General features: G+C 42.7%; 1 protein-coding gene and 1 non-coding gene across 6 annotated transcripts in view; one reads left to right on the forward strand and one right to left on the reverse strand.

Annotated features, from left to right (window-relative positions):
• The window catches only part of mgaa (MAX dimerization protein MGA a), a 90738-nt gene that overhangs the window by 34250 nt on the left and 35815 nt on the right, over positions 1-20673 (forward strand). For 4 of the 5 annotated variants that reach the window (XM_078233483.1, XM_078233481.1, XM_078233485.1 and 1 more), the window contains 9 exons: positions 277-396; positions 1138-1697; positions 3759-4077; positions 5817-6043; positions 8742-8873; positions 11730-11817; positions 16020-16657; positions 16897-17146; positions 18802-19359. In XM_078233483.1, the coding sequence (XP_078089609.1) occupies positions 277-396; positions 1138-1697; positions 3759-4077; positions 5817-6043; positions 8742-8873; positions 11730-11817; positions 16020-16657; positions 16897-17146; positions 18802-19359 (2892 nt within the window). The remainder of the gene's footprint in view (positions 1-276; positions 397-1137; positions 1698-3758; positions 4078-5816; positions 6044-8741; positions 8874-11729; positions 11818-16019; positions 16658-16896; positions 17147-18801; positions 19360-20673) is intronic. The other variant, XM_078233484.1, reaches the window with a different exon arrangement.
• Positions 4618-4700, reverse strand: trnas-cga (transfer RNA serine (anticodon CGA)). Its single transcript has one exon. It is a non-coding gene; the product is annotated as a tRNA-Ser (tRNA).

Genomic DNA, 20673 nt, shown 5'->3' on the forward strand with positions numbered 1-20673 from the left:
TTATTCTCCCTTTCCATTTTTATAAATAGAATGCATTTCACTGGAAGACACTTGGTCCTTACAGCAGTTTTTCCAAACTAACTGTGAATCCAGATTCTTAACAGCCAGCAAATTGATCAGCAATGAACCCTTTTTTAAAAAATCTTTACTTCTCCCTATCTCCCAATCTTCATTTTTGCATGAGCAACAACCATCAATTTTAGATTTGATAATGTTTGTGTGGTTGCAGTTGGTGTGATATTCTCTAATGTGTTTTTTTTAATAAACATTCTGCAGAAGAAGAAATTCCCTTTATTTCTAGAACAGGAAAAACAAATGATTTCACAAAGCTAAAGGGTTGGAAGCAAAAACTGGTACAGCAGTCTGGGACATCTGTTTCCAAACAGACTGAAGCAAGTAAGTTCATAAATTGGTGCTGCCTTGTGACCGTGTAAAGTTAATGGGGGTAGCTTTCGACTGGTAACCAAATGGAGTGGTTTATCCCACCCTGTGTGGAAGCCACTTGATTTTCTTTTCACTCCATTGAAACCAGTGGAACAAAAGTCAGTGTGGGACTATCGAGCAGTCTATTGGTTGGAAGCACATTCGCACTCGGGCAATAAAAGTGATCCACCTGAACCCACATTCGATGGACACAAGCTGCTGTTGGTCTTTGTACCATCTTCTCAACTGTTCGCACTCTGATCTTGCCAAATATGGTGGCTCCATGGAAATGAGCAGGGGAGCCTTGAATCTTCACCAATTAGTCTGGTGTTGTCCAGGCGGTAATGTTTATATTTCACTATATGGGCATAACAGTGGGAGTTTGCCATCAGAGAAGAGACACAATGTTTTATTTGGGGCTTTATATCTTCAGTAGAATATGTCAGTAGAATATGTATCAGCAAGCAGAGTGCTTGCTGATACATGATAGCAACTAATCCATGTAAACTTTGCCATTCAAAGTCAAAGCTAGCTTTCCCTAAGCAACTTGGTTCAGTATATGGCAGTAGGCATGTTAAAGAGTTGCACACCTGCCATCAGACAGCTGTGGTGAGGAGGGGATCTCAGTTGAACTACTCAATCAATCAATGAAAGTTTCTTTGGACTCAACAGCAGTAAGAAATGAACTGATGTTTTGTTTTGGTGGTGTTTCAGGTACCAGTCTGGAAAGCACCATGAAAAATCGCTCTGCCTTCTTAAGTGACAAACTAGATGAATACCTGGAAAATGAAGAGAAAATCATCAAACAGCGAGCTGATTTGTGTGTTAACAAAATATCAAAAGTTGTGTATCAGCTGCCCACCAAAAGCTCTAGTTACGTCCGAACGTTGGATAGCGTATTAAAACACCGGGCACCCGACGCCACCCTTCAACAGTCCCATTCATCCAGTCAAACTATGGATTCGCCACAGCCCATTTCAGTTGGCTCTGCTTCCAAAGCCACCAAACAGAGTGGAAAAGTCATGGGTTCCAACTTGGCTGGCAAAGAGCAGAAGTCGGCAAGCAGTGTAAAACCAACCTCAAAAACAGCGAGCCCACCAACTAAAACTTCCAGTTTTCCAATGTGTTCTGTACGCATGAGACCCCCAGCGCTATCCAAAAAGCAGATAAAGTTGATGGATCTGGAGAATGGTGCCCTTTGGGATGGGAAGCCAAGGACTTACATCACAGAGGAACGAGCAGAGGCATCACTTATTACCCTACTAACAGCACAGGTACCAGTTCAGTTTTATATTGAAGAGAAAACGGAGAAATGTGTTGACGAAGGGCTAAATGGGGCTCGAGGGACTGAATGACCACCTGTTCCTTGTTCGGATGTTCCTATGAATTCAAAGCACAAGGAAATTGACCTATTTTTAATTAGAAAATGTAGTGCACCTACAATAAATGTTGTTCATCAAGTTAAGTGCAGTCGGGGGAAAAAAAGACTATCTTAATCAATTTTCAAACACTCAATCATTGGAAGTGTATATTTGTTAAAACAAAGACTACACCTTGTGCTTTGATTTAACAATATATTATTAATTGTAGACCGTGGTGATTTTCAAAATTGTTCAACCTGAACACACAAGAGTAGGCATGAGCTGGGAGAATAATGTCACATGGCCCTTCTGAAGAGTTGTGGTTGCCGTACAGTATACATGCAAGCATGTACGTGCACCTTTTGCTGCCTTGTTAGGCTCAGTAATTTCTTCAAACTCCAGTTCACTGAAGCCGTAATCAAAAAATAGATTTTAAACAAGTTATTGATATCTAGTGTCTGGTTTTCCTGCTTTCTAGTTATTTTATGCCTTGTACTTTGGAAGATAACCAATTATATATGTACAAGGGAAGCCTGTCATACTCCAGGTACCATTGCCGTTGTTTTGTTTTCCACTGATGGATTAACTGGCGAGGTGAATGTTGTAGGAAGCACATGCCAGATGTGTGCGCTGCTTGAAGCCAGCGAGAGATTTGTGCAGTATTGTTGTAGGATACTGAAGTTATGGTCTCAACAGAAGAGAAATAGTGTTGCAAAAGACAGCAGTAGATTTTTGCTGAACCGATCCCAGAAGACAGACAGAAAAACATGGTGCGGAATTATCCCCAAAAATTCAAGTGTCGAATTTGAGTGAAAACTGGAGTAATTCATGCTGTTTTTTTCAGTGGTGTTCAGGGAAGAACTCCCACACTCTGTGCACTGCAGCGGGTACCAGCATGAATATCATTAAATTTCAGGGGGCGGGGCCAGCGCTGGGAGGTGCAAGCGGGGCATGAACGCTCTTGTGAACCCAGTGAATCGGCTGACGCAAGAATCTCCCGGCCCAATGGGAGAATTGCCTTGGGATGGAATTCTCCCAAAAAAATTCTAAGTACCGAATTTGCGTAAAAACTGGAGTAAATCCCGCTGCTTTTTTAGCAGGACTTTCAAAATGTATCTTCCACACTCTGTGCATCACAGAGTGGACTCGCGTGAATCTCATTAAAAATCAGTGGGCGGTGCCTATTCCCTCTGGAGAGGCTGGCAGCATTGCACTGTGTGGGCCACCGTGCATGCAGCGATCTGTCAGCACCGAAATCGGCACATGCGCGGTTGCCTCGCACTGCTGGCCTCCCGACTGCTGGCCTCCCGTAGCCCCGATGTTCCCAGCAGACCGACCACCCACCCCGATGGCCAGCCCGATCGCTGGCCTGTCACCGATCCTAACTGCAGAGTGGCAGCAGAACCCATCCCCACTGATCTTCCCCCAGACGTCCTGCCCCCTCGGCACTGCCTGATGCCTGGCAGACAGTGCCAGGGTGCCCCCTGGGCATTGCCACTTTGCCCCTTGGGCAATCCTGGGGGGCAGGCTGGCAGTGCCAGGTTGTCAATGCCCAGGGGGTATCCCCCCTTACCCCTGACCTCCTGGGGGCCTCCATGGCCTCCCTTCACTTCAGTGGGATCAGGCCGCCAGCTCTCCGTTTCAGTCCCGGGCCAGCTATTGGGATTTAAATTCGAATTTCAATATTCAAATCAGCTCTACGCCGATTTCTGATGATGCCGGAAACTCACGGAAGCCGTGGCGCCCAGCAGGAAGCCTGGTACACGGCCTCTGTTTATGTCTCCCACTAGAGCAACGCAGCGGGCTGGGAGAATCGCCTCCATGGACTCTAAAGCAGATTGCTTTCTTTTCTGTAATGAGTATTGATAACATTTCCTTTGTGATGACGTTTACACTCACCTAAGTTGAAGTTAACTGAGTATGATTTAATATTTGATTGAGTAAGTTATAAAAATGCATATTCCCCTCATCTAGGGAACACTTCAATCAAGAAAACATCGGGTGATACCGAAGCGGGCACCAGTGTGTAAAAATGAGTTCTGCCGCTTAGGCTGCGTTTGTTCCAGTCTGTCACAGATGAAGCAGCCGCCCACACATTGTCGTAAACCAGAGTGCATGTTCAACTGTAAGTGCCCAAAGCGTGAGGTGTTGGTGCTGAAGACATTTGGGAGACGCAGGAGGCAACTGAGCAAGGCACTGCGGGAAGATCTGATATTCTACGATGCACTAGCAGATGATGAAGAGTGGAAACCAAGAACCAGAAAGAGAAAAAAGAAGAAAGTGGTTGAATATGGTTAGTGCTTGCCACATCAACTATCTAATGGATAGTAACTGAGTAGAAGTTGAAAATGCTAGTCCACAAACACAGCTTGTGCGTTTCTCCAGATTACAGGCCAAATTTCATCGGTTGCATGACTTTGGTTCTTCACAGTACAGTTAGAACAGTTGTAATGAAAAGGCTTGCATCTCCGACAAACTATTCTTAGAGAAAATTGTAATTCTTTTTAATATTTTGCAGTGAATTCTTAATGAACGTTATAGACAGATTTCAATCTTAAGTTTATTTTATAGTTTTTCCTGTTGGACTTTCTGTACATGCCAAAAGATCTGATTTTCTTTTGTTTAATGGCCAATAACTGTAAGATATTTTGATAATAGAGGTAATTCATATTACTACTTTTAAGACCATGATATTTACTCGGGACCGGGAAGAGTCCGGAGTGGAGATGGATATGGTGTTTTATAAGGGTGTTTTGAATGGGAATTGACTTTTGAATGTTCCAATTCATTCTCGGTCAGTGGCAGTCCTGGGTAGGCAAGCTTCAATCTCAATCGCTTTGAGCAGGGTTCGAACCTGAACGGGTAAACCCCATTGGATTTCGAATCCAACACCTTAACCACGTCGGCCATCACAGCTCTGGAAATATAGATATCCCAGATCTCTTCCCAAAAGTTCCTCGCCAACGACCAGCTAGCGAGACAGCTTTAATACCTGTCAGATGGGAAAGAAACCATGGAGTGATCGTCTGACATCTGTTTGGGGCGGGGGGGGGTAGATATGGTGGTGATGCGGAAGGGGGAAAATTCCAGCTTCTAGTCTACAAACAGTGCAACTGCTTATGGGCCCCTTAAGGGTCCAGCTCTCCACATCCTATTTTACTTTTCAGAATTTCCCAGGCTCTGGAATTCTGATTTCCATACGTTTGAAAGAGTTCCTTCATTTGTGATACCAAGCCCCATCTCCCATACACTAAGTCTAAGCAGACTCCTATACACTAGAATCTGTACTTGAATTATCATTTTACTTTTGACTCATCATCTAGTCTTGCCTGCTTCTCTGCCCTTTACTGTCCTGTCTATTTCTCACTCTATGTTGCTTGCATTGTTACCTTTTTTCCTCCTCGGGCTGTTGCTGTTGTCACTTTGTTACTCTTTTCATGTATTCTATTATTATCATCAGGTGTCCCATCACAAATTTGATAGGCTTTGAAACTTCCATCTTACTCTTCCTGGGCCGACAAGACTGATAAATGTTGCTCCCTGATTGGTGACAAATGGCTACTCCTAAATTGATATAAATCCACCTAGAAATGTGCAGAATGAGGCTGAAAGCCAGCATTGTGCACAAGTTTATTATGTAAATGGATGTGGATGCTACTGGCAGGACTAGCTTTTGTTGCCTGTCCCTAATTGCCCTTGAACTGAGTGGTTTACTAGACCATTTCAGAAGACTGTTAAGAGTCAACCACATTGCTATGGGTCTGGAACGATATGTAGGCCAGACCAGGTAAGGATGGCAGATTTCCTTCCCTAAAGGGCATTAGTGATCAGATACTTTTGCATAACAATCGGTGATAGTTTCATAGTTACCATTACTAGTCTAGCTTTATTAATTGAATTTAAATTCCATAAGCTGCCGTGGTGGAATTTGAACCCATGTCCCCAGATCATTAACTTGGTCTCTGGGTTACTAGTCCACTGACATTATCACTAGCCACCATCTCCACTATGATTTTTCTCTCTTCCCTGCAGCAGTTCCTGAACCAGAGCAACCTGTGCGTTCATATCCTCTATGGGTTCGGCAGGAGGGGGAAGTGGACCCTGAGCCAGTCTACACTGCACCTCATTTGGAATCCTGTCACACCATCAAATGCCCCTCTTTATCCCAACCGCAGTCTCCACTTAGTCCAAAGGAACCTGACTCCATCGAAGCGCACACAGCGTTGTCAACTCCTGGTAGTTCACCAAAACCCTCTGAGGTAAGCAGATGAAAATTATGTGAACAAGTCCAAGAAATGTACTTGCAGAATAAGCAATATTTTTTTGCTTTTTGCATACAACAGGAGCAATCTAGTTAACTTTTTCACCGGTTAATCCATTCGATAGGTTCACCTGAACTCTTGAAACATACAGGATTCATTGATATAATGCATTTATGATCAAAGGAGAACCTGGAATTTAACCTGTAAACTCAAGTGATGAATTTATCTTTTGAATAGGGAGCACCACCAAGACTGCAGCTTTATTTTTCACTACTCCTTCTGGACACTGCACCAATTCAGTTCCAGGTTTACCGCCCAGATGGATGGATTAGCAACACAGTAATAGATGCTCTCCTTGAGAGGAGAACTTTCAGGAATATGAGCAAACCAAAGGTAGACATGTTGGCCTCCTGGATAACCAGGAGGTTTAACGGTGAAAAATTACAACATGCTACTGTGCAGAGGGACCTGGGGGTCCTTGTGCATGAATCCCAAAAACTCAGTGTGCAGGTGGAGCAGGTAATCAAGAAGGCAAATGGAATGTTGGCCTTTATCGCGAGAGGGATGGAGTATAAAAGCAGGGAGGTCATGCTGCAACTGTACAGGGTACTGGAGAGGCCGTACCTAGAGCCCTGTGTACAGTTTTGGTCCCCTTATTTAAGAAAGGATATATTAGCTTTGGAGGGGGCACAGAGAAGGTTCACCAGGTTGATTCCGGAGATGAGGGGGTTAGCTTATGAGGAGAGATTGAGTAGACTGGGCCTGTACTCATTGGAGTTTAGAAGGTTGAGGGGAGATCTTACAGACACATATAAGATAATGAAGGGGCTAGACAGGGTAGAAGCAGCGAGGTTATTTCCACTTACAATGGAAACAAGAACTAGGGGGGGCATAGCCTCAAAATACGGGGGAGTCAATTTAGAACAGAGTTGAGGAGGAACTTCTTCTCCCAGAGGGTAGTGAATCTTTGGAATTCTCTGCCCAATGAAGCAGTAGAGGCTACCTCATTAAATGTGTTTAAGTCACAGATGGATAGATTTTTAACCATTAAGGGAATTAAGGGTTATGGGGAGCGGGCGGGTAAGTGGAACTGAACCCACTATCAGATCAGCCATGATCTTATTGAATGGCGGAGCAGGCTTGAGGGGCTAGATGGCCTACTCCTGCTCTTATTTCTTATGCTCTTATGTTCTAACCTCATCTCCTTATGACTGAGGGTCGAGGTGGTGTGATTAAGGAGGCTGATGATCTTTTCTTTTCATGGACGCAGAAATTTGTTTGTGTTTTCTTAGTCATTTCTATCCTATCGACCATTTTATAGGATATTTGCAGATATGGAAAAGGTTATTTGCTTTGCACACTGTTGGTCCTTTAACAGTGCAGAGACAAAATCTCCTTGCCTTGCAGGAGCAACCTCCTCTCTTAGTTGGAGTGGGAGGGCAATCAACTGTTGAAGCTGCACCTACGGAAATCCTGGTTGAATTAGGTAGTTATTGAAAAATGGTAACAATTTGATAAGGTTTTCTAGTAGTAGTAACTATGTTAGTTTCCAAAATACCTCCACTACCAACACAAAATGGAAAAATTCTCTGGTGTTTTTTCAGGACTACTTCAGTTTTACTTCCTGTAATGTATCTCACATTTTCTTTTTCAAGAAAACGTGTTATATTCCTGCTGATGATGCAGTTTTTCAGTATTTGTCTCCATTGAATTTCACCTGTCAAGCCCAATTCCCAATCGTGTTCAAATTCTATGGTAATTTTATTCTTTTCAGCTTTTGGATCTACCACGTTCATTAGCTTCGGAGCATCTGAAAATTTAGCTATTATGCTTGTGACTCACAACACTGAATCCACTGCCATACACTCGTCTGTTTTCTGTCACACCCTCAAAAAAAAGCAAAAAATTAGATTGGATGGGCTTCCTGTTCATGAACCTGCAAACACATATTAGCGATCTAAGTTAAAGTTTATTTATTATTATCACAAGTAGGTTTCCATTAACACTGCAATGAAGTTACTGTGAAAATCCCCTAATCGCCACACTGTGGTGCCTGTTCGGGTACACTGAGGGAGAATTTAGCATGGCCAATCCACCTAACCAACATGTCTTTCAGACTGTGGGAGGAAACCAGAGCACCCGGAGGAAACCCACACAGACATGGGAGAATGTGCAGACCCTGCACAGACCAGTGACCCAAGTCGGGAATTGAACCTGGGTCCCTGGTGCTGTGAGGCAGCAGTGCTAACCACTGTGCCACCGTACTGCCTTGATTATAGGGTTTAGTGAGCTCTCTCTGTAAATACTTAAGTGTGCATTTTGTCTAGTGAGTGAGAGGTTTTGCAGTAGCACCATTTAGCTCAGAGAGCCTCTTTCACTGCCACAGCAAACTCTGCTAACCTTTTATTCCTTTGAAGGCCAAAGCAGTATTGCTGCTCAAGGGTTAAAAACTGCAAAATTATTCCAGGAATATGTTGAATAACAAACACTTCAATTTCATTCTGTAATTCTACATCAAAAATACATGGCCTGAAAATCATCCTCCAGATTATCAGGGATGTGCCAGTGATGTTATTTAAAGCCATTTAGTCATCAAACATTAACATATAATAGGTGAGCATATTGTTTCCCTGCTGCCTCGGTAAACTTTTCTTAATTTAACATTTCTTTTTTTCTATTTTTATGCTTACTCAAGACTGATGAGAAGGGACCAGTATACTGGTATTTTGAGAGTATGATGACTTGTGCACGTGTTTGTGTCTTTGAACGCAAGGAAGTCGAGAGACCAATAATATGCACCTGCAGTTCAGAGCATGGCTGTGGACAGGTAAACTACAAATCTATATTGCTTCGTAGCACCTATTAGGTCTCTTTTAGTGCAAGTGAAGGAATGACCTGCAGACAGAAGTTGGAGTGCAGGTGCAGTATCTCCATTACTTCTCTTTATATGCTCAAGTCCCACTCTGGAATTTGAGCGCACAATCTAGGTTGACACTCCCATACAGCGCTGAAGGAGCATTACTGACTATGCTGTAAACCAAGATCCCACCTGCCATGTCAGATGGATATTATTACGCTATACAAAAACGACCAGGGAAATGCTCGCTGATGTCCTGGCCTTTATTTATCCCTCAATCAACATTGCTAATGTGGTCATTAACACATTATTTTTTGTGGAGCTTGCTGTGTGCAAATTAGCTATTGGCTTTCCTACAGTACAGTGCAATACAATACAGCGATGGCTATACTTCAATGCACTTTGCTTGATTCTTTATAAAGTGTTTTTTAATGTCCCGTGACTGCAAGAAGCCCTATATCAATGAAAGTACATCGTTTTTAGCACAGGTGAGAAATATCAGTGGTGTAGGAAGGGGATTTTGGTTCCCTGTCGTTTAGTGCAAGTGAGGTAGGATGATATTGGAGTGTCCTTTACCTCCTTCAGCAACTGTTGAGGTTGCTGCAGCGGGTATCTGTTTTCTGTCTATTAATGTATGGGAAGAATGCTTTAGTGGTGTCTGAATTTCAGTTTAGAAAAAAACTTGCTAGTCTGAATTAATTTTGTTTTGTTGTTAATCTAGTAGGAAAATAATCGTGCCAGTCCATTGTACGCCTGTCTAAGTGGCCTCAACATGGAGCCACCTCAGCTGCGATGAGCATGAGACAGTGGCTGCTTACCACTTCCCTTCCTCAGTATCAGTTTTAAGCCAGTTATAGAGCTAGGCTCCCAAATGTTTGGGTACCTTAGCTCAGCAGCTTCAATCATGCAAAATAATGGTAACACCCCATCTGGTCTTGGAAATGCCGATGCCTTACCTTCAGTATCCAGGTCAGCCATAAACATGTTCCAAAGCTTGCCATAGTTAGATGGAGCTATGGGGAGATCTGCATGCTGCTTGCATTCATCTTGGATCAGGCAGTTCTGTACTTGAGCTGACCACCTGGGAAATAGATTCAAGTTGCCTTCAACCCCATCTCTCTTAGTTTATCCAAGGCCCAGCCCAAGTCCCAGCAGAGGTCTGGAGCCCACTGTGTTCAAATTTTCAGTGTTCAAAAACATCTCAGTTTTTCTGTTATCTTGGCATGTTGCAGCAGTTGTCAGTCATGCCGATATCTTGCCAAACAGTGACAGCAGCAAATGGATTATGGGGGCCAAGGTGGCAATTCAGCCAAGCCAAGATTCCTCCAAGATTTAACTTTCCAGGGCACAGATGTCTTCTTTTCTGCCCCCAACCCTTGGGTCTACCTTTAGTTCTCTGAAATTAGGAAAAGAACATGTAGAGAAATGTATAGAAAGAAAGTGTGAGGTGTGTGAATAGTATGCAGAGAGAGAAGATGTGAAGAACAGTGAGCAAACATGGGAAATTGAACATGAATGCGAGCGATGAGAAGAATCCAGAGGGATATGCAGAGAGCGATTATGATTGAGCAAAGCTTGGAGACATGATAGTTGAAAGAAAGTAAGATTTGTATTTTATTGGCACGTTTCTCGACCTCAAGACATCCAAAAGCACTTTTTGCCAGCAAAGTGTTTTGAAGTGTAATCACTTGTAGGAAATGAGGCAACCAGTTTTAGCACAGCAAGCTCCCATATAGAGCAAAGAGATGATGGCCATATAATCTGTTTTCAGGTGTTGGTTCAGGGATAGTCAGGCAGGATATGAAGGAAAACTCTGCTGCTCTTTGAAATGATTGCACAGGATTTTTTACATCCACCTGAGAGACTTAGGGTGGAATTTTCTCATTCCTCTTGACACCGGAATCGTAGCAGCAGGACATGGACTATGCAAAGGTCCATTGACCTCAGACAGGACTTTCCGCTCTTGGGGAAAGCGTGGCCAGAAAATCCCGCCCTTAATGTCTCATCCAAAAGATGGCACCTCTGATGGTACACCACAATTCCTCAGTGCTGTAACGAGTGTCAGATTAGATTTTGTGCTCAAGTGTTTGGAGTAGGATTTGAACCTGCAACCTCTTGAGTGTTACTACTGAGCCACAGCTCATACTGTATTAGAAACATGTGTGTGAGCTATTCAAAGACAACTGCAGAAAAAGAAAGACATGTAATTTTTTTAAAATCCCAACTTGTTCATTAATGGTATCAATATTAGTAACATTGGCAAAATATGACCAACTGGTTGGAACAGTAGAAAAGTTTTTAAATTCTTTCATGGGATATGGGTGTCTGGCAAGGCCTCCATTTGTTCCCCACCTTTAATTGCCCTTGAACTGCATGGCTTGAAGCCATTTGAAGAGGACATTTAAGAATCAGCCACATTCCTGTGGATCAGGAGTCACGCGTAGGTCAGATTGGGTAAGGATGGCAAATTTCTTACCCTAAAGGACATCAGTGAACCAAATGGGTTTTTACAACAATCGATGATGGTTTCACGGTCACTATAACTATGACTAACTTTCAATTCAAGATTTTGTTGATTGAATTTAAATTTCACCAACTGCCACGGTGGGATTTATAGCCTCTGGATTACTAGTCCAATGACAAAAGTGGAGTCTTATTTATTATATTTTTGCATTAGGACATGAATGTTTCAAATTAGCGCGTTTTATCTGTCCCACGTTTCTTTGTTCTTAGGCTTTAGCTTACAAATTAAGTCATCATCCTTGTCATTAGATGATTTTGCTTAGTTCCCAAGAGTTTATTCAGTAGCATCTTTTCTGTTTGTAGGAAAGCAGTTCATACAGTAAGGTGAATAACAAAGAAACAGTTGAACCATGCAAGTTGAAAGAGTGCAGTGACTCCAGTTCGAGAGAGGGTAAGAATCACTTTGTACATATTGTATGCTAACTCCAGGTAAATGGAAATGAAATAGAGAATTTTTAAGATTGCTGGAAGAAAATGTCCATAAGAATTGGGTTTATTGAATTGCAGTCACTTGAGTCCCCTCAAATCCCCAATACGTATCATACAAGGAAGGAACTGATAGGTTCACGACCATGTGTAATAATGTACTTGGAGGATCAACTAGTATTTATCCTTTGTGCTATGTTGTGATCAGGAATGTACACAAGATTCCAGATTGGGGGTGGGGGAGGCATGTGAATCCTGTATATGCACAGTATCACATGATTTTGAGTTCGACTCCATATGCTTGATAACCCAATGTCCTATTTACCACTGCTGGAGTCAGGAATGATAATATTTGGGAGATGTACATGAGGAATACATCTCCCATGAAAGAAAAAGTGAGAGTGTGGCAAATAGTGCATTAGAGTAATCAAATCTAGAGGTTTCAGCAGCAGATGAGAGGAGGTAGGGCAAAGTTAGACAATGTTATGCTGGTGAAATAGGTGGTCTTAAGTGATGGTGTGGATATGTGGTCAGTAGTTCATCTTGGGGCCTAGTTCAGCCTACGTTAGTTGCCAGGAGAGGGATGGAATTGGTGGCTAGTGAATGGAGTTTTGTTGGGGTCCAAAGGTAGTGGCTTTTGACTTCCCAATGTTCAGTTGGTGGAAATTTCTGCTCATCCAGTACTAGCACTAAACAGTCTGGAGGGGTTGAGCGAGATGGTGGTGAGGTAGACGTGGGTGTTGCCAATTCATATGTGGAGCCTAATGTTATTTTGGTTGATATTGTTGCAGGGCAGCATATAGCGAAGAAATAGGAAGGAGCCAAGGAAAATCCTTGGTGAACTTGGCACAGTGGTTAGCACTGCTCCCTCACAGCGCCAGGGACTGGGTTCAAATCTGGCCTCGGTTCACTGTCTGTGTGGAGTTTGCACATTCTCCCCATGTCTGCGTGGGTTTCCTCCGAGTGCTCTGGTTTCCTCCCGCAGTCCAAAGATGTGTGGATTAGGTTGATTGGCCGTGCTAAATTGACCCTAGTGTGAAGGGATTAGCAGGGTAAATATGTGGGGTTACGGGAATAGGGCCTGGATGGGATTGTGGTTGGTGCAGACTTGATGGGCCGAATGGCCTCCTTCTGCACTGTAGGGATTCTATGAACTCCAGAGATAATGGTGTGGGAGTGGGAAAAGAAGCCATCACAGTTAAACTTCTGGCTACATTCAACAGATAAGAATGGAACCAAGCAAGGGCAATTTTCCCCAGCTGGACAATGGAGACAAGATGTTAGAGGAGTGTGATTTGTTCAGTTGTATCAAAGGCTGTAGATAGGTTAAGAATGATGAAGAGGGATGGTTTAACACAATCGGAAAGAATGTAATCTGATTTTGAGGATCATTTCAATACTGTATCTGGGCCGGAAACCTGACTGAAGACATTCAGTGTGGAAAAAAATGTGCATGGATTTGGGAGATGACAACCTGTTCAAGGAGTTTGGAGAGGAAAGCAGGATTTGAGATGATTGGGCGGTGAGATTAGTTTGAATGAACGGAGAGGGCAAAGTGGCTTTGTTTGAGAAGCAAGGTGATGATAGCAGATTTGAAGTGGAGTGAATAGTGCCCGAAGAGAGGGAACTATTAATAATACCAGCTAACATTGGGTAGTGAAAGGGAAATTGAATTATCAACAACTTGGTCAGAAAAATCAAAAGAGAAAACGCTGGAAAATCTCAGCAGGTCTGTCAGCATCTGCAAGGAGAGAAAAAAGCTGACCTTTCGAGTCCAGATGACCCTATGTTTTCTCTTTTGGTTTCAAATTCCAGCATCCGCAGTAATTTGCTTTTACTTAGTCAGAAAAAGATTGCAGGAGCAGAAGATGGGTCTTGTGGACAAGGTGAGCTTAGAGAGCAAGACAGAAAGTGAGAGAGAATCCAGAGAAAGACATGAGTCCTAAGCTAGACAAACATTAGGGAAGTCTGGTCCAATGGGCTAGACTGGGTGAGGGAAAGGAAGGGAAGCAACAGCGGCAGTTGAATGGATGTCCTCGGTCTGTTTTGACAAAAGGTTCAGCTATGATGAAAGAGACAAGGGAGAGTGATTTTAAAAAGGCAGTTTGTAGTAAAGAGAAGCCAGGGATTATCTTTGCATTCCTGCCTGATCTTTGAATATTGAGCAGCTTTGGTGAGAGCAGGACCAGTCGAACTGGTCCAGTCAAACCTGGCAGTAGATGGTTAAACCGGTTTTCTGCCAAAGGACTTGTAGGCTGTCCCTTGGGCTTAATGGAGTTGGGATGAGGGATTTACCAGGAACAATGATGAGGTTGAGACTGAATAATGATGTTAATGGGGACAAAGGCATCAAAGTTAATGATGTGGTTAACAGTAACATAACATGACATCATACCCATTTTGGATTTAAATCAGGACACAACAGAATTTAAGATGAGGGGTTTCCATCAGCTGGTATGTCACGTGTCCATCTGGTGTTGCACGAAGTTATATGTGATATGGTCAAGAAGGTTCCAGGATCAATTGTTTATGGTACTACACAATAATTTGCTTCTGCTCGCTCTCCCTTTTGACTGGATGGTGGAAAATGAGCCAGAGTTCTCACGCCTAAGCTCTGTTTATGCTATCCTTTCCCCCACCCCCTTAGAATTTGTATGTGGCCATTAAGTGAGAACAAGATTGGGCTTGACAGTGTTACTTTTCTTGCACAAATAGCTTGTTTTCTATTAGTGTCCAGCGTGGCACCATGAAATGTTACACACTTTGGTGAAACTGACTCCTGGACTGTTTTCTGTAATTCTTTGACATAATTGACCTTTGTATAGAAGTTGAGCACTAAATTATCACCTGTGGGCCTTCTTTATTCTTCAGTCGTCAAATATACAGATTTTTCACCAGTGTAAAATTTAAAAATTTGCCTATGATGCCAAAGTTGCAGGTACGGCAAACAGGAAGATAGAAAATGACTGCAGCAGGACATAGGCTAGGAGAATGTCAGGTGGCAGATGGAATTCAACACAGAAAAGCATGAGGTGATGTATTTTGGCAGAAGGGATAGCAAAGACCATAGACTTAACAGTACAGTTCTAAATAGCATACAGTGACAGAGGGATGTTAGATTTATATTCACAGATCCTTGAAGGTGGTGCCATGACATATTGGTTAGTAGGTAGCAAAGCATATAGGATCTTGGATTTCATTAATAGAGGCATTGAGTAGAAGAAACGTATGCTGATTCTTTATGAAGCTCTGGCTGGGTCCCAACCAGAGTATTGAGTCCATTCCAAGTCACCACACTTTAGAAAGAATGCGAGGGTCTTTGCGAGGATGCAGAGGAGACTTGCTAGAATGATTCAAGGGATGAGGGATTTTAGCCACAAGGCTAGGTAGGAGAAGCTGCGGTGGTTGTTCTTGGAGCAAAGGAGATTCAGGGAAGTTTTGAAAACGGTGTACAAAAATATGCCAGGTTTAGTTAGATAAGATAGACAAAGAAATACCGTTCCCATGAGCTGATGATACAAGGGCCTGGAGGACACAGATTTAAGGTTTTAGGCAAGAGATGCAGAGAAGATGTGAGGAAGAACTTTTTTAAAGCGGTAATGTTCAGGAACTCATCCAAGGGTGGTGGGAGTGAACATTGATTTCTAAAAGAAATTGGATGGACGCTTGAGGGAAATAAACTTGTAGAGCAACGGGGATAGAGCAGTGGTATGAGATTGACTGGATTGCTCTATGGAGAGCTGGCATCGTCTTGATGAGTGAAATGGTCATCATCTGTGCTATTATTATGACCTCTGCAATCTTCACATTAACTTGGGTCATCCTCTTTAAATGCCTTGTACGGTATTAGGACAATAAATGCAGTTTGGCTGCATCCTCTCACTGGGAAAGTATTGAGGTATCATACTAGAAGATAGGATTGTATGTTTTAAGGTGGCTAGGGAAGGTTGTTCACACTCAGACTTCTAACATTGGGGTGGTGGTTTTATGTTGTTCATTTGTATGTTAATAGTGAAGCATTTTAAAAATAATGAGGGAGTACATAACACCAGTAGGTAATCTTAAATATATCTGCAGAGGTTGGCCTCGATGCAGAATATGTTATATGCATTACCTGAGCCTCATCACTCAAAACTCAAAGTCAGTCACTTTGTTTGGCTTGTCTAGTGCTGGACTGTGAGAAATTGGAAGATTGTGAAAGCAACCTGACATCACCAACTCCTGCTGAGGTGTGCATATCAAAGGAGACACAGGAGATGGACTTGGCTGTACAAGATGACATTCCACAAAAAGAGATTGCAGAACTTCCTTCAACAGAGCCACAGACATCAGCGGAGTCCAAGAATCCACCTAAACTGATTGAGATCATGTCAAATTGTAATTGGGAAGCAGAGCGTACAAACATCCTTAAAGTTATTGCATGTCACACTGCCAATAAGGGGACTTCAGAGAAAATATACACTGGTAACTTCCTTGTTGAGATCATGTCAAATTACAGTAAATGTCAAGATCTTTTACCTGGAGGTGTACCAATTTATAGCTCCTTGGTGAAAATTACTCAACCTGGCAATGAAGAGAAAGATGGCAAAGTGTCAATTCACACTGCTTCCATCCAAAAGATCTCCCAATCTTCAGGACGCAAGCTTACAGAAACACGACTGATTGCACCAAAAGCAATACCTATCTGCTATACAGAAGGGAAAATTGTGCTAACCACCTTTCGTTCAGGCTTTCAAGTGGCTAGCAAGGTAAAGCCAGTATCCAATGCTACGGCATCCGCTTCTCTCCAAAGTGGCATGATCCAGGTATGTAGAAAGAGGGAACAGAAAAATGATGTTGTTCACATGATGCCTTGTGCTGTTGTACTTGAGTGTAAATGGCTTGAGTATTGTTATTATTAAATTAAAATATTAAATTCTACCAAATCTTTATGATTTATAAAAGAGTTTCTGTTGGCCGAATTTCCTTTCAATGATGGACCCTTGACGATTGTTGAACAGTTTTTCCCTATGTCTCTATTCTTTGTCGTTATTTCTTTGATTAGGTCAGTGGAAATGAAACTGATGAGACAAAGCTGACGCTAGGTCAGGTTGGAGCACTTCATTCAATCAATAGGGTGATTGCTAACCTTACAAGAAAAGTGAAGTCCACTGAATCATTCAAGTCTCTCTCGAGTACAACAGTCGCTTCAACCTCAGCTCAATTTGCCTCAAAGGATCCAGTATCTTTCACCACACCCATTGGCAGCAAAGTCTCACAAAATACCTTTGCTACTTCTGTTAACAAAACCACAGGTAAGGAGGATACCCAAAAAACAAGATGTATGTTAAAAACAAGAAGACATGGATGAGAAATCTCATCATGCCAACAGAAATGAGTTAATGTCGGGATCAGCATACTATGGATTAACAGGTGGCCAGCAGTACTGTAGAAGGTTATGTGCAATTATAAATGCCAGTTTGTGATGCAAGGATCTAAATGACAGGTGGATCAAATTGTAATGGTCATTTATTAGATAACCATTTTTTGTTTAAGCCATAAGTTGGAGGTGGAGGTTAAGGGGAAGATATTTTTTTAGCATGAAGCCATGCTATGCAGAATTTTATCAATTCTCTGGGGCAGGTAATGCGTGAGTTGTTAACAATGCAGCCAGCGTGGCATTCCTCTTTGCTTATACGCTTTGCAGTTATCAACCTGTGGCACTGTCTGAGCATACAAATTAGTCAATGCAGCACCACTAGTGTTCATCCGGTAGTAAGGATACTTCAGTTGTAAGCAATAAAAAAACTAACTTCATAAAGTAAAAGGTTCAAACTTGAAAGAAAAAGTTTAATAAAGAAACTTCATTACTCCAACACTTGGGGCCATACAAGCTCCCCACAATTTGTATCTGTTTTCTATTTATGCTGGTCAGTTGACCACTACATCATTTTGCCATTGGTTATGCTGTCTCCCAGGTCAACTGATCAGCTGATCATCAGCATGTACCATTGGTTAAGTTATAACAACTAGGAGTAGTGCTACATAAGTGGATTTCTCCCCCTACCGAGTTATTTTAAAATCCAAGTTTTTACTGCATTATATGGAGCAGCAACACATTTGGAAATGAGATGATGAAAAAAGTGTTGTGTTTGTTCATCTGGACCTTTTTAATTTGGTGGCAGGTGCAAGCTTAATTCCAAGAAACCAGATGACTGAATGGCTCTGTGACACTGAACTGTGCACAGAATCATAATCACAGGCTCATTGGAGTTTGAGTTAATTCACCTTGGCTAAGGTACAGTGAGAGGGCATGCTAGTGGAGGGTAAGATGGAAAGCCTGAGGAAACAATAATGGCAGGATTTCAGTACATTTTCTTTTTCTGCTTTTCACCAGGTTCCTGACCAAACAGGCCAACTGCCTGAGAGAATAGCTTACAGCAGGGGGTCAGTAGCTGAAGGCAGGCAATCTGGGGGGGGGATTGGGTGTGGGAATCAAACCTCAGTAGTGGGTGGGGTCAGGGATTGTCAACCAACAGAGGGAGGTGGAGATTTAAGCTTGGTGGCAGAAGTTGTGGTCACCGCTAATGGCAGTAAGATGAAGCCACAATTGGTAGAAAGCAGGCTGAAGGCTTAAAAGGCTGGGAGAACACTCTTGTATTTTAAAAGCATTAACTTGATGGAACTTTTATTATGCTGCTAGAATATATGTTGTATTGTTTAGGTACTGAGTAATGTTAGGCTTGGCTTTGATATACTACTTGAAGGTGATAGGCATTCATGAACCTGACCTCCGCATGCTTCAGCGAGTTAGAGAAAAGGGGAGAGAATTGGAGAGAAAAATCCAAAGACCCTTCTAATTAATCTGTTTGCAATTTACTCTTGTCCTGTCAGCATTCTGTGCTGTTTATTAAACAAATGATCAGTATCTGGTTATATTTTAATTCTTCTGCACCTTCCTTGTTTGCAGGGATTCATGCTGTACCTGATGGCTACACTCATCTTGTAATAAATAAAGATAGAGCTTTGCAAAAGTCAACATCCTGTTTCAGGTCATTGCAACCAGTGCTTAGTGGGCAGCAGGGTGGTACTACATTATCACCAACCAGCATTACTGCACCGATCGGTTCTCCTCTCGTATCAACAGTTATGGTTATTACAGCTGCCCCAAGTGCTACCCCTGTTGTAGCTGGTCAATCACAAAGCAATGGCTTGATTGTTTCAGGTACCTCCCCCACATCAAAGAGCTCAAAGACTACAGATGCATTAGGGACAAAATCTTCTGCAGTGCTGACAGTAAAGACATTTTCAGAAGAGAGTGCTGAATCTACAAGTACAGTTGAAACTCCAGCGAAAAGTACAGCAACAACTGTGGTTGCTGTGATCTCTGCAAGTGCTTCAGGAGTCAGGGCGATATTAACTTCAGTGCTCTCCCCCAGCTCTACCATGAGCACTGCTGCTTTAACCAATACTGTTAATACAAGAACAACCATTATGTCAGTGGCATCAACACCAAATACACCTGCAGGTAAGCTTCAGTTCTACTGACATGACTACAATTGTGAAAGCTGGCATTTGAATTAGAATGATGTCCACATTGAATCTGTAAAAATCAAAGCCACCAATGGTCAGGGCAGATCTAGAGAGAGAAAAGGGGGACAATTTTAACTCCACAGGACTACCAAGGGCAGGATAAATTTAAAATAAAAAGAATCCTCACCCCAGCCTATCACAAACACACCTGACTTGATGCAGTGTGAGGAATGACAAGTAACCAAAGATGCACTGTAGGGTTTCTATGATTTCTAACCTGTTCTCGAGAGTCCGATTGGTGATTGATATGCTGCTACACTTGCCTGCATGTCTCAGGTTTTAGCAACAATTTGGATTTTAAAGGCTGCGGGCCAGGTTTCCCAGATTGATCAAAATCTGGTAGCTAAAGGAGAGAGCTGCCAGATTGAGCAGCTAAGTGCTTTTCCAGAATTACTTGTGTGCCAGGATTCTTCCCTCCAGCATCTCCCTCCAAAACCAATCTTACGTCCTTTGCGTAATCTCCACATCCCCATCAATCGGGTCACCAAACACCCTCATTCCACCCCAACTGGCTGCTGGGTGGGAACTGAGCAACAAAATTCCTCTGCCATTGAATTCAGCAGGACTGTCAAGTTTCTGGGTCATTGCATCCTTGTAAATATTGGAGCCAAAATGTCCATGTTAAGCCCTGGTCCATATCCTTATTAGGTTGTCCATTTCCTGTTGTCGCACTTTTTTTTTCGCTCCTTGTTTGAACAACATGAATCGATGTTTGGTACAAATGAAGGGAAAATTCACTGCAACATTCTTAGCCATTGACTATTGATATTAAATATTTTTGCGATGATCTGATTTCTCTGTCTGAAGCAATTGAGGATATAAGGGGACAGTTCTCCGCTCTTGCTAGTTGTAGATGGGTTCGAGGCTGGTCCGTTGAATTGGACATGAGGGCCAAAACAGGAATCGTGCCGGGTATTAAGCCCGTTGTGATTCTCCCAGCCTATCCTGGTGGCCCTGATGAAGTTCCCACCCAGAGTGGGTGCAATCCTCATGAATACATCAAAATACAATAAAATTAGCATCTTAATACTGGTTTGGAGGCCGCCTGCTCAAGCCTGCTGGTATGCTGCTTCCCCCCACCCACACCCCACCCCCAAAAGCGGGAAGTCCAGTCGGCGCCAGTTACGTGCCAGGCTGCAGAGGGAGTGACAGACAGTGACCCAAGCCGAGAATCGAATCTGGGTCCCTGGCACTGTGAGCCTGAAACCTTTGAAGTGGCCTGGTCACTACTTTGCATGTATCCTGGACA

The sequence above is a fragment of the Mustelus asterias genome, chromosome 18 (assembly GCF_964213995.1).
Source record: "Mustelus asterias chromosome 18, sMusAst1.hap1.1, whole genome shotgun sequence".
Taxonomy (NCBI): Eukaryota; Metazoa; Chordata; class Chondrichthyes; order Carcharhiniformes; family Triakidae; genus Mustelus; species Mustelus asterias.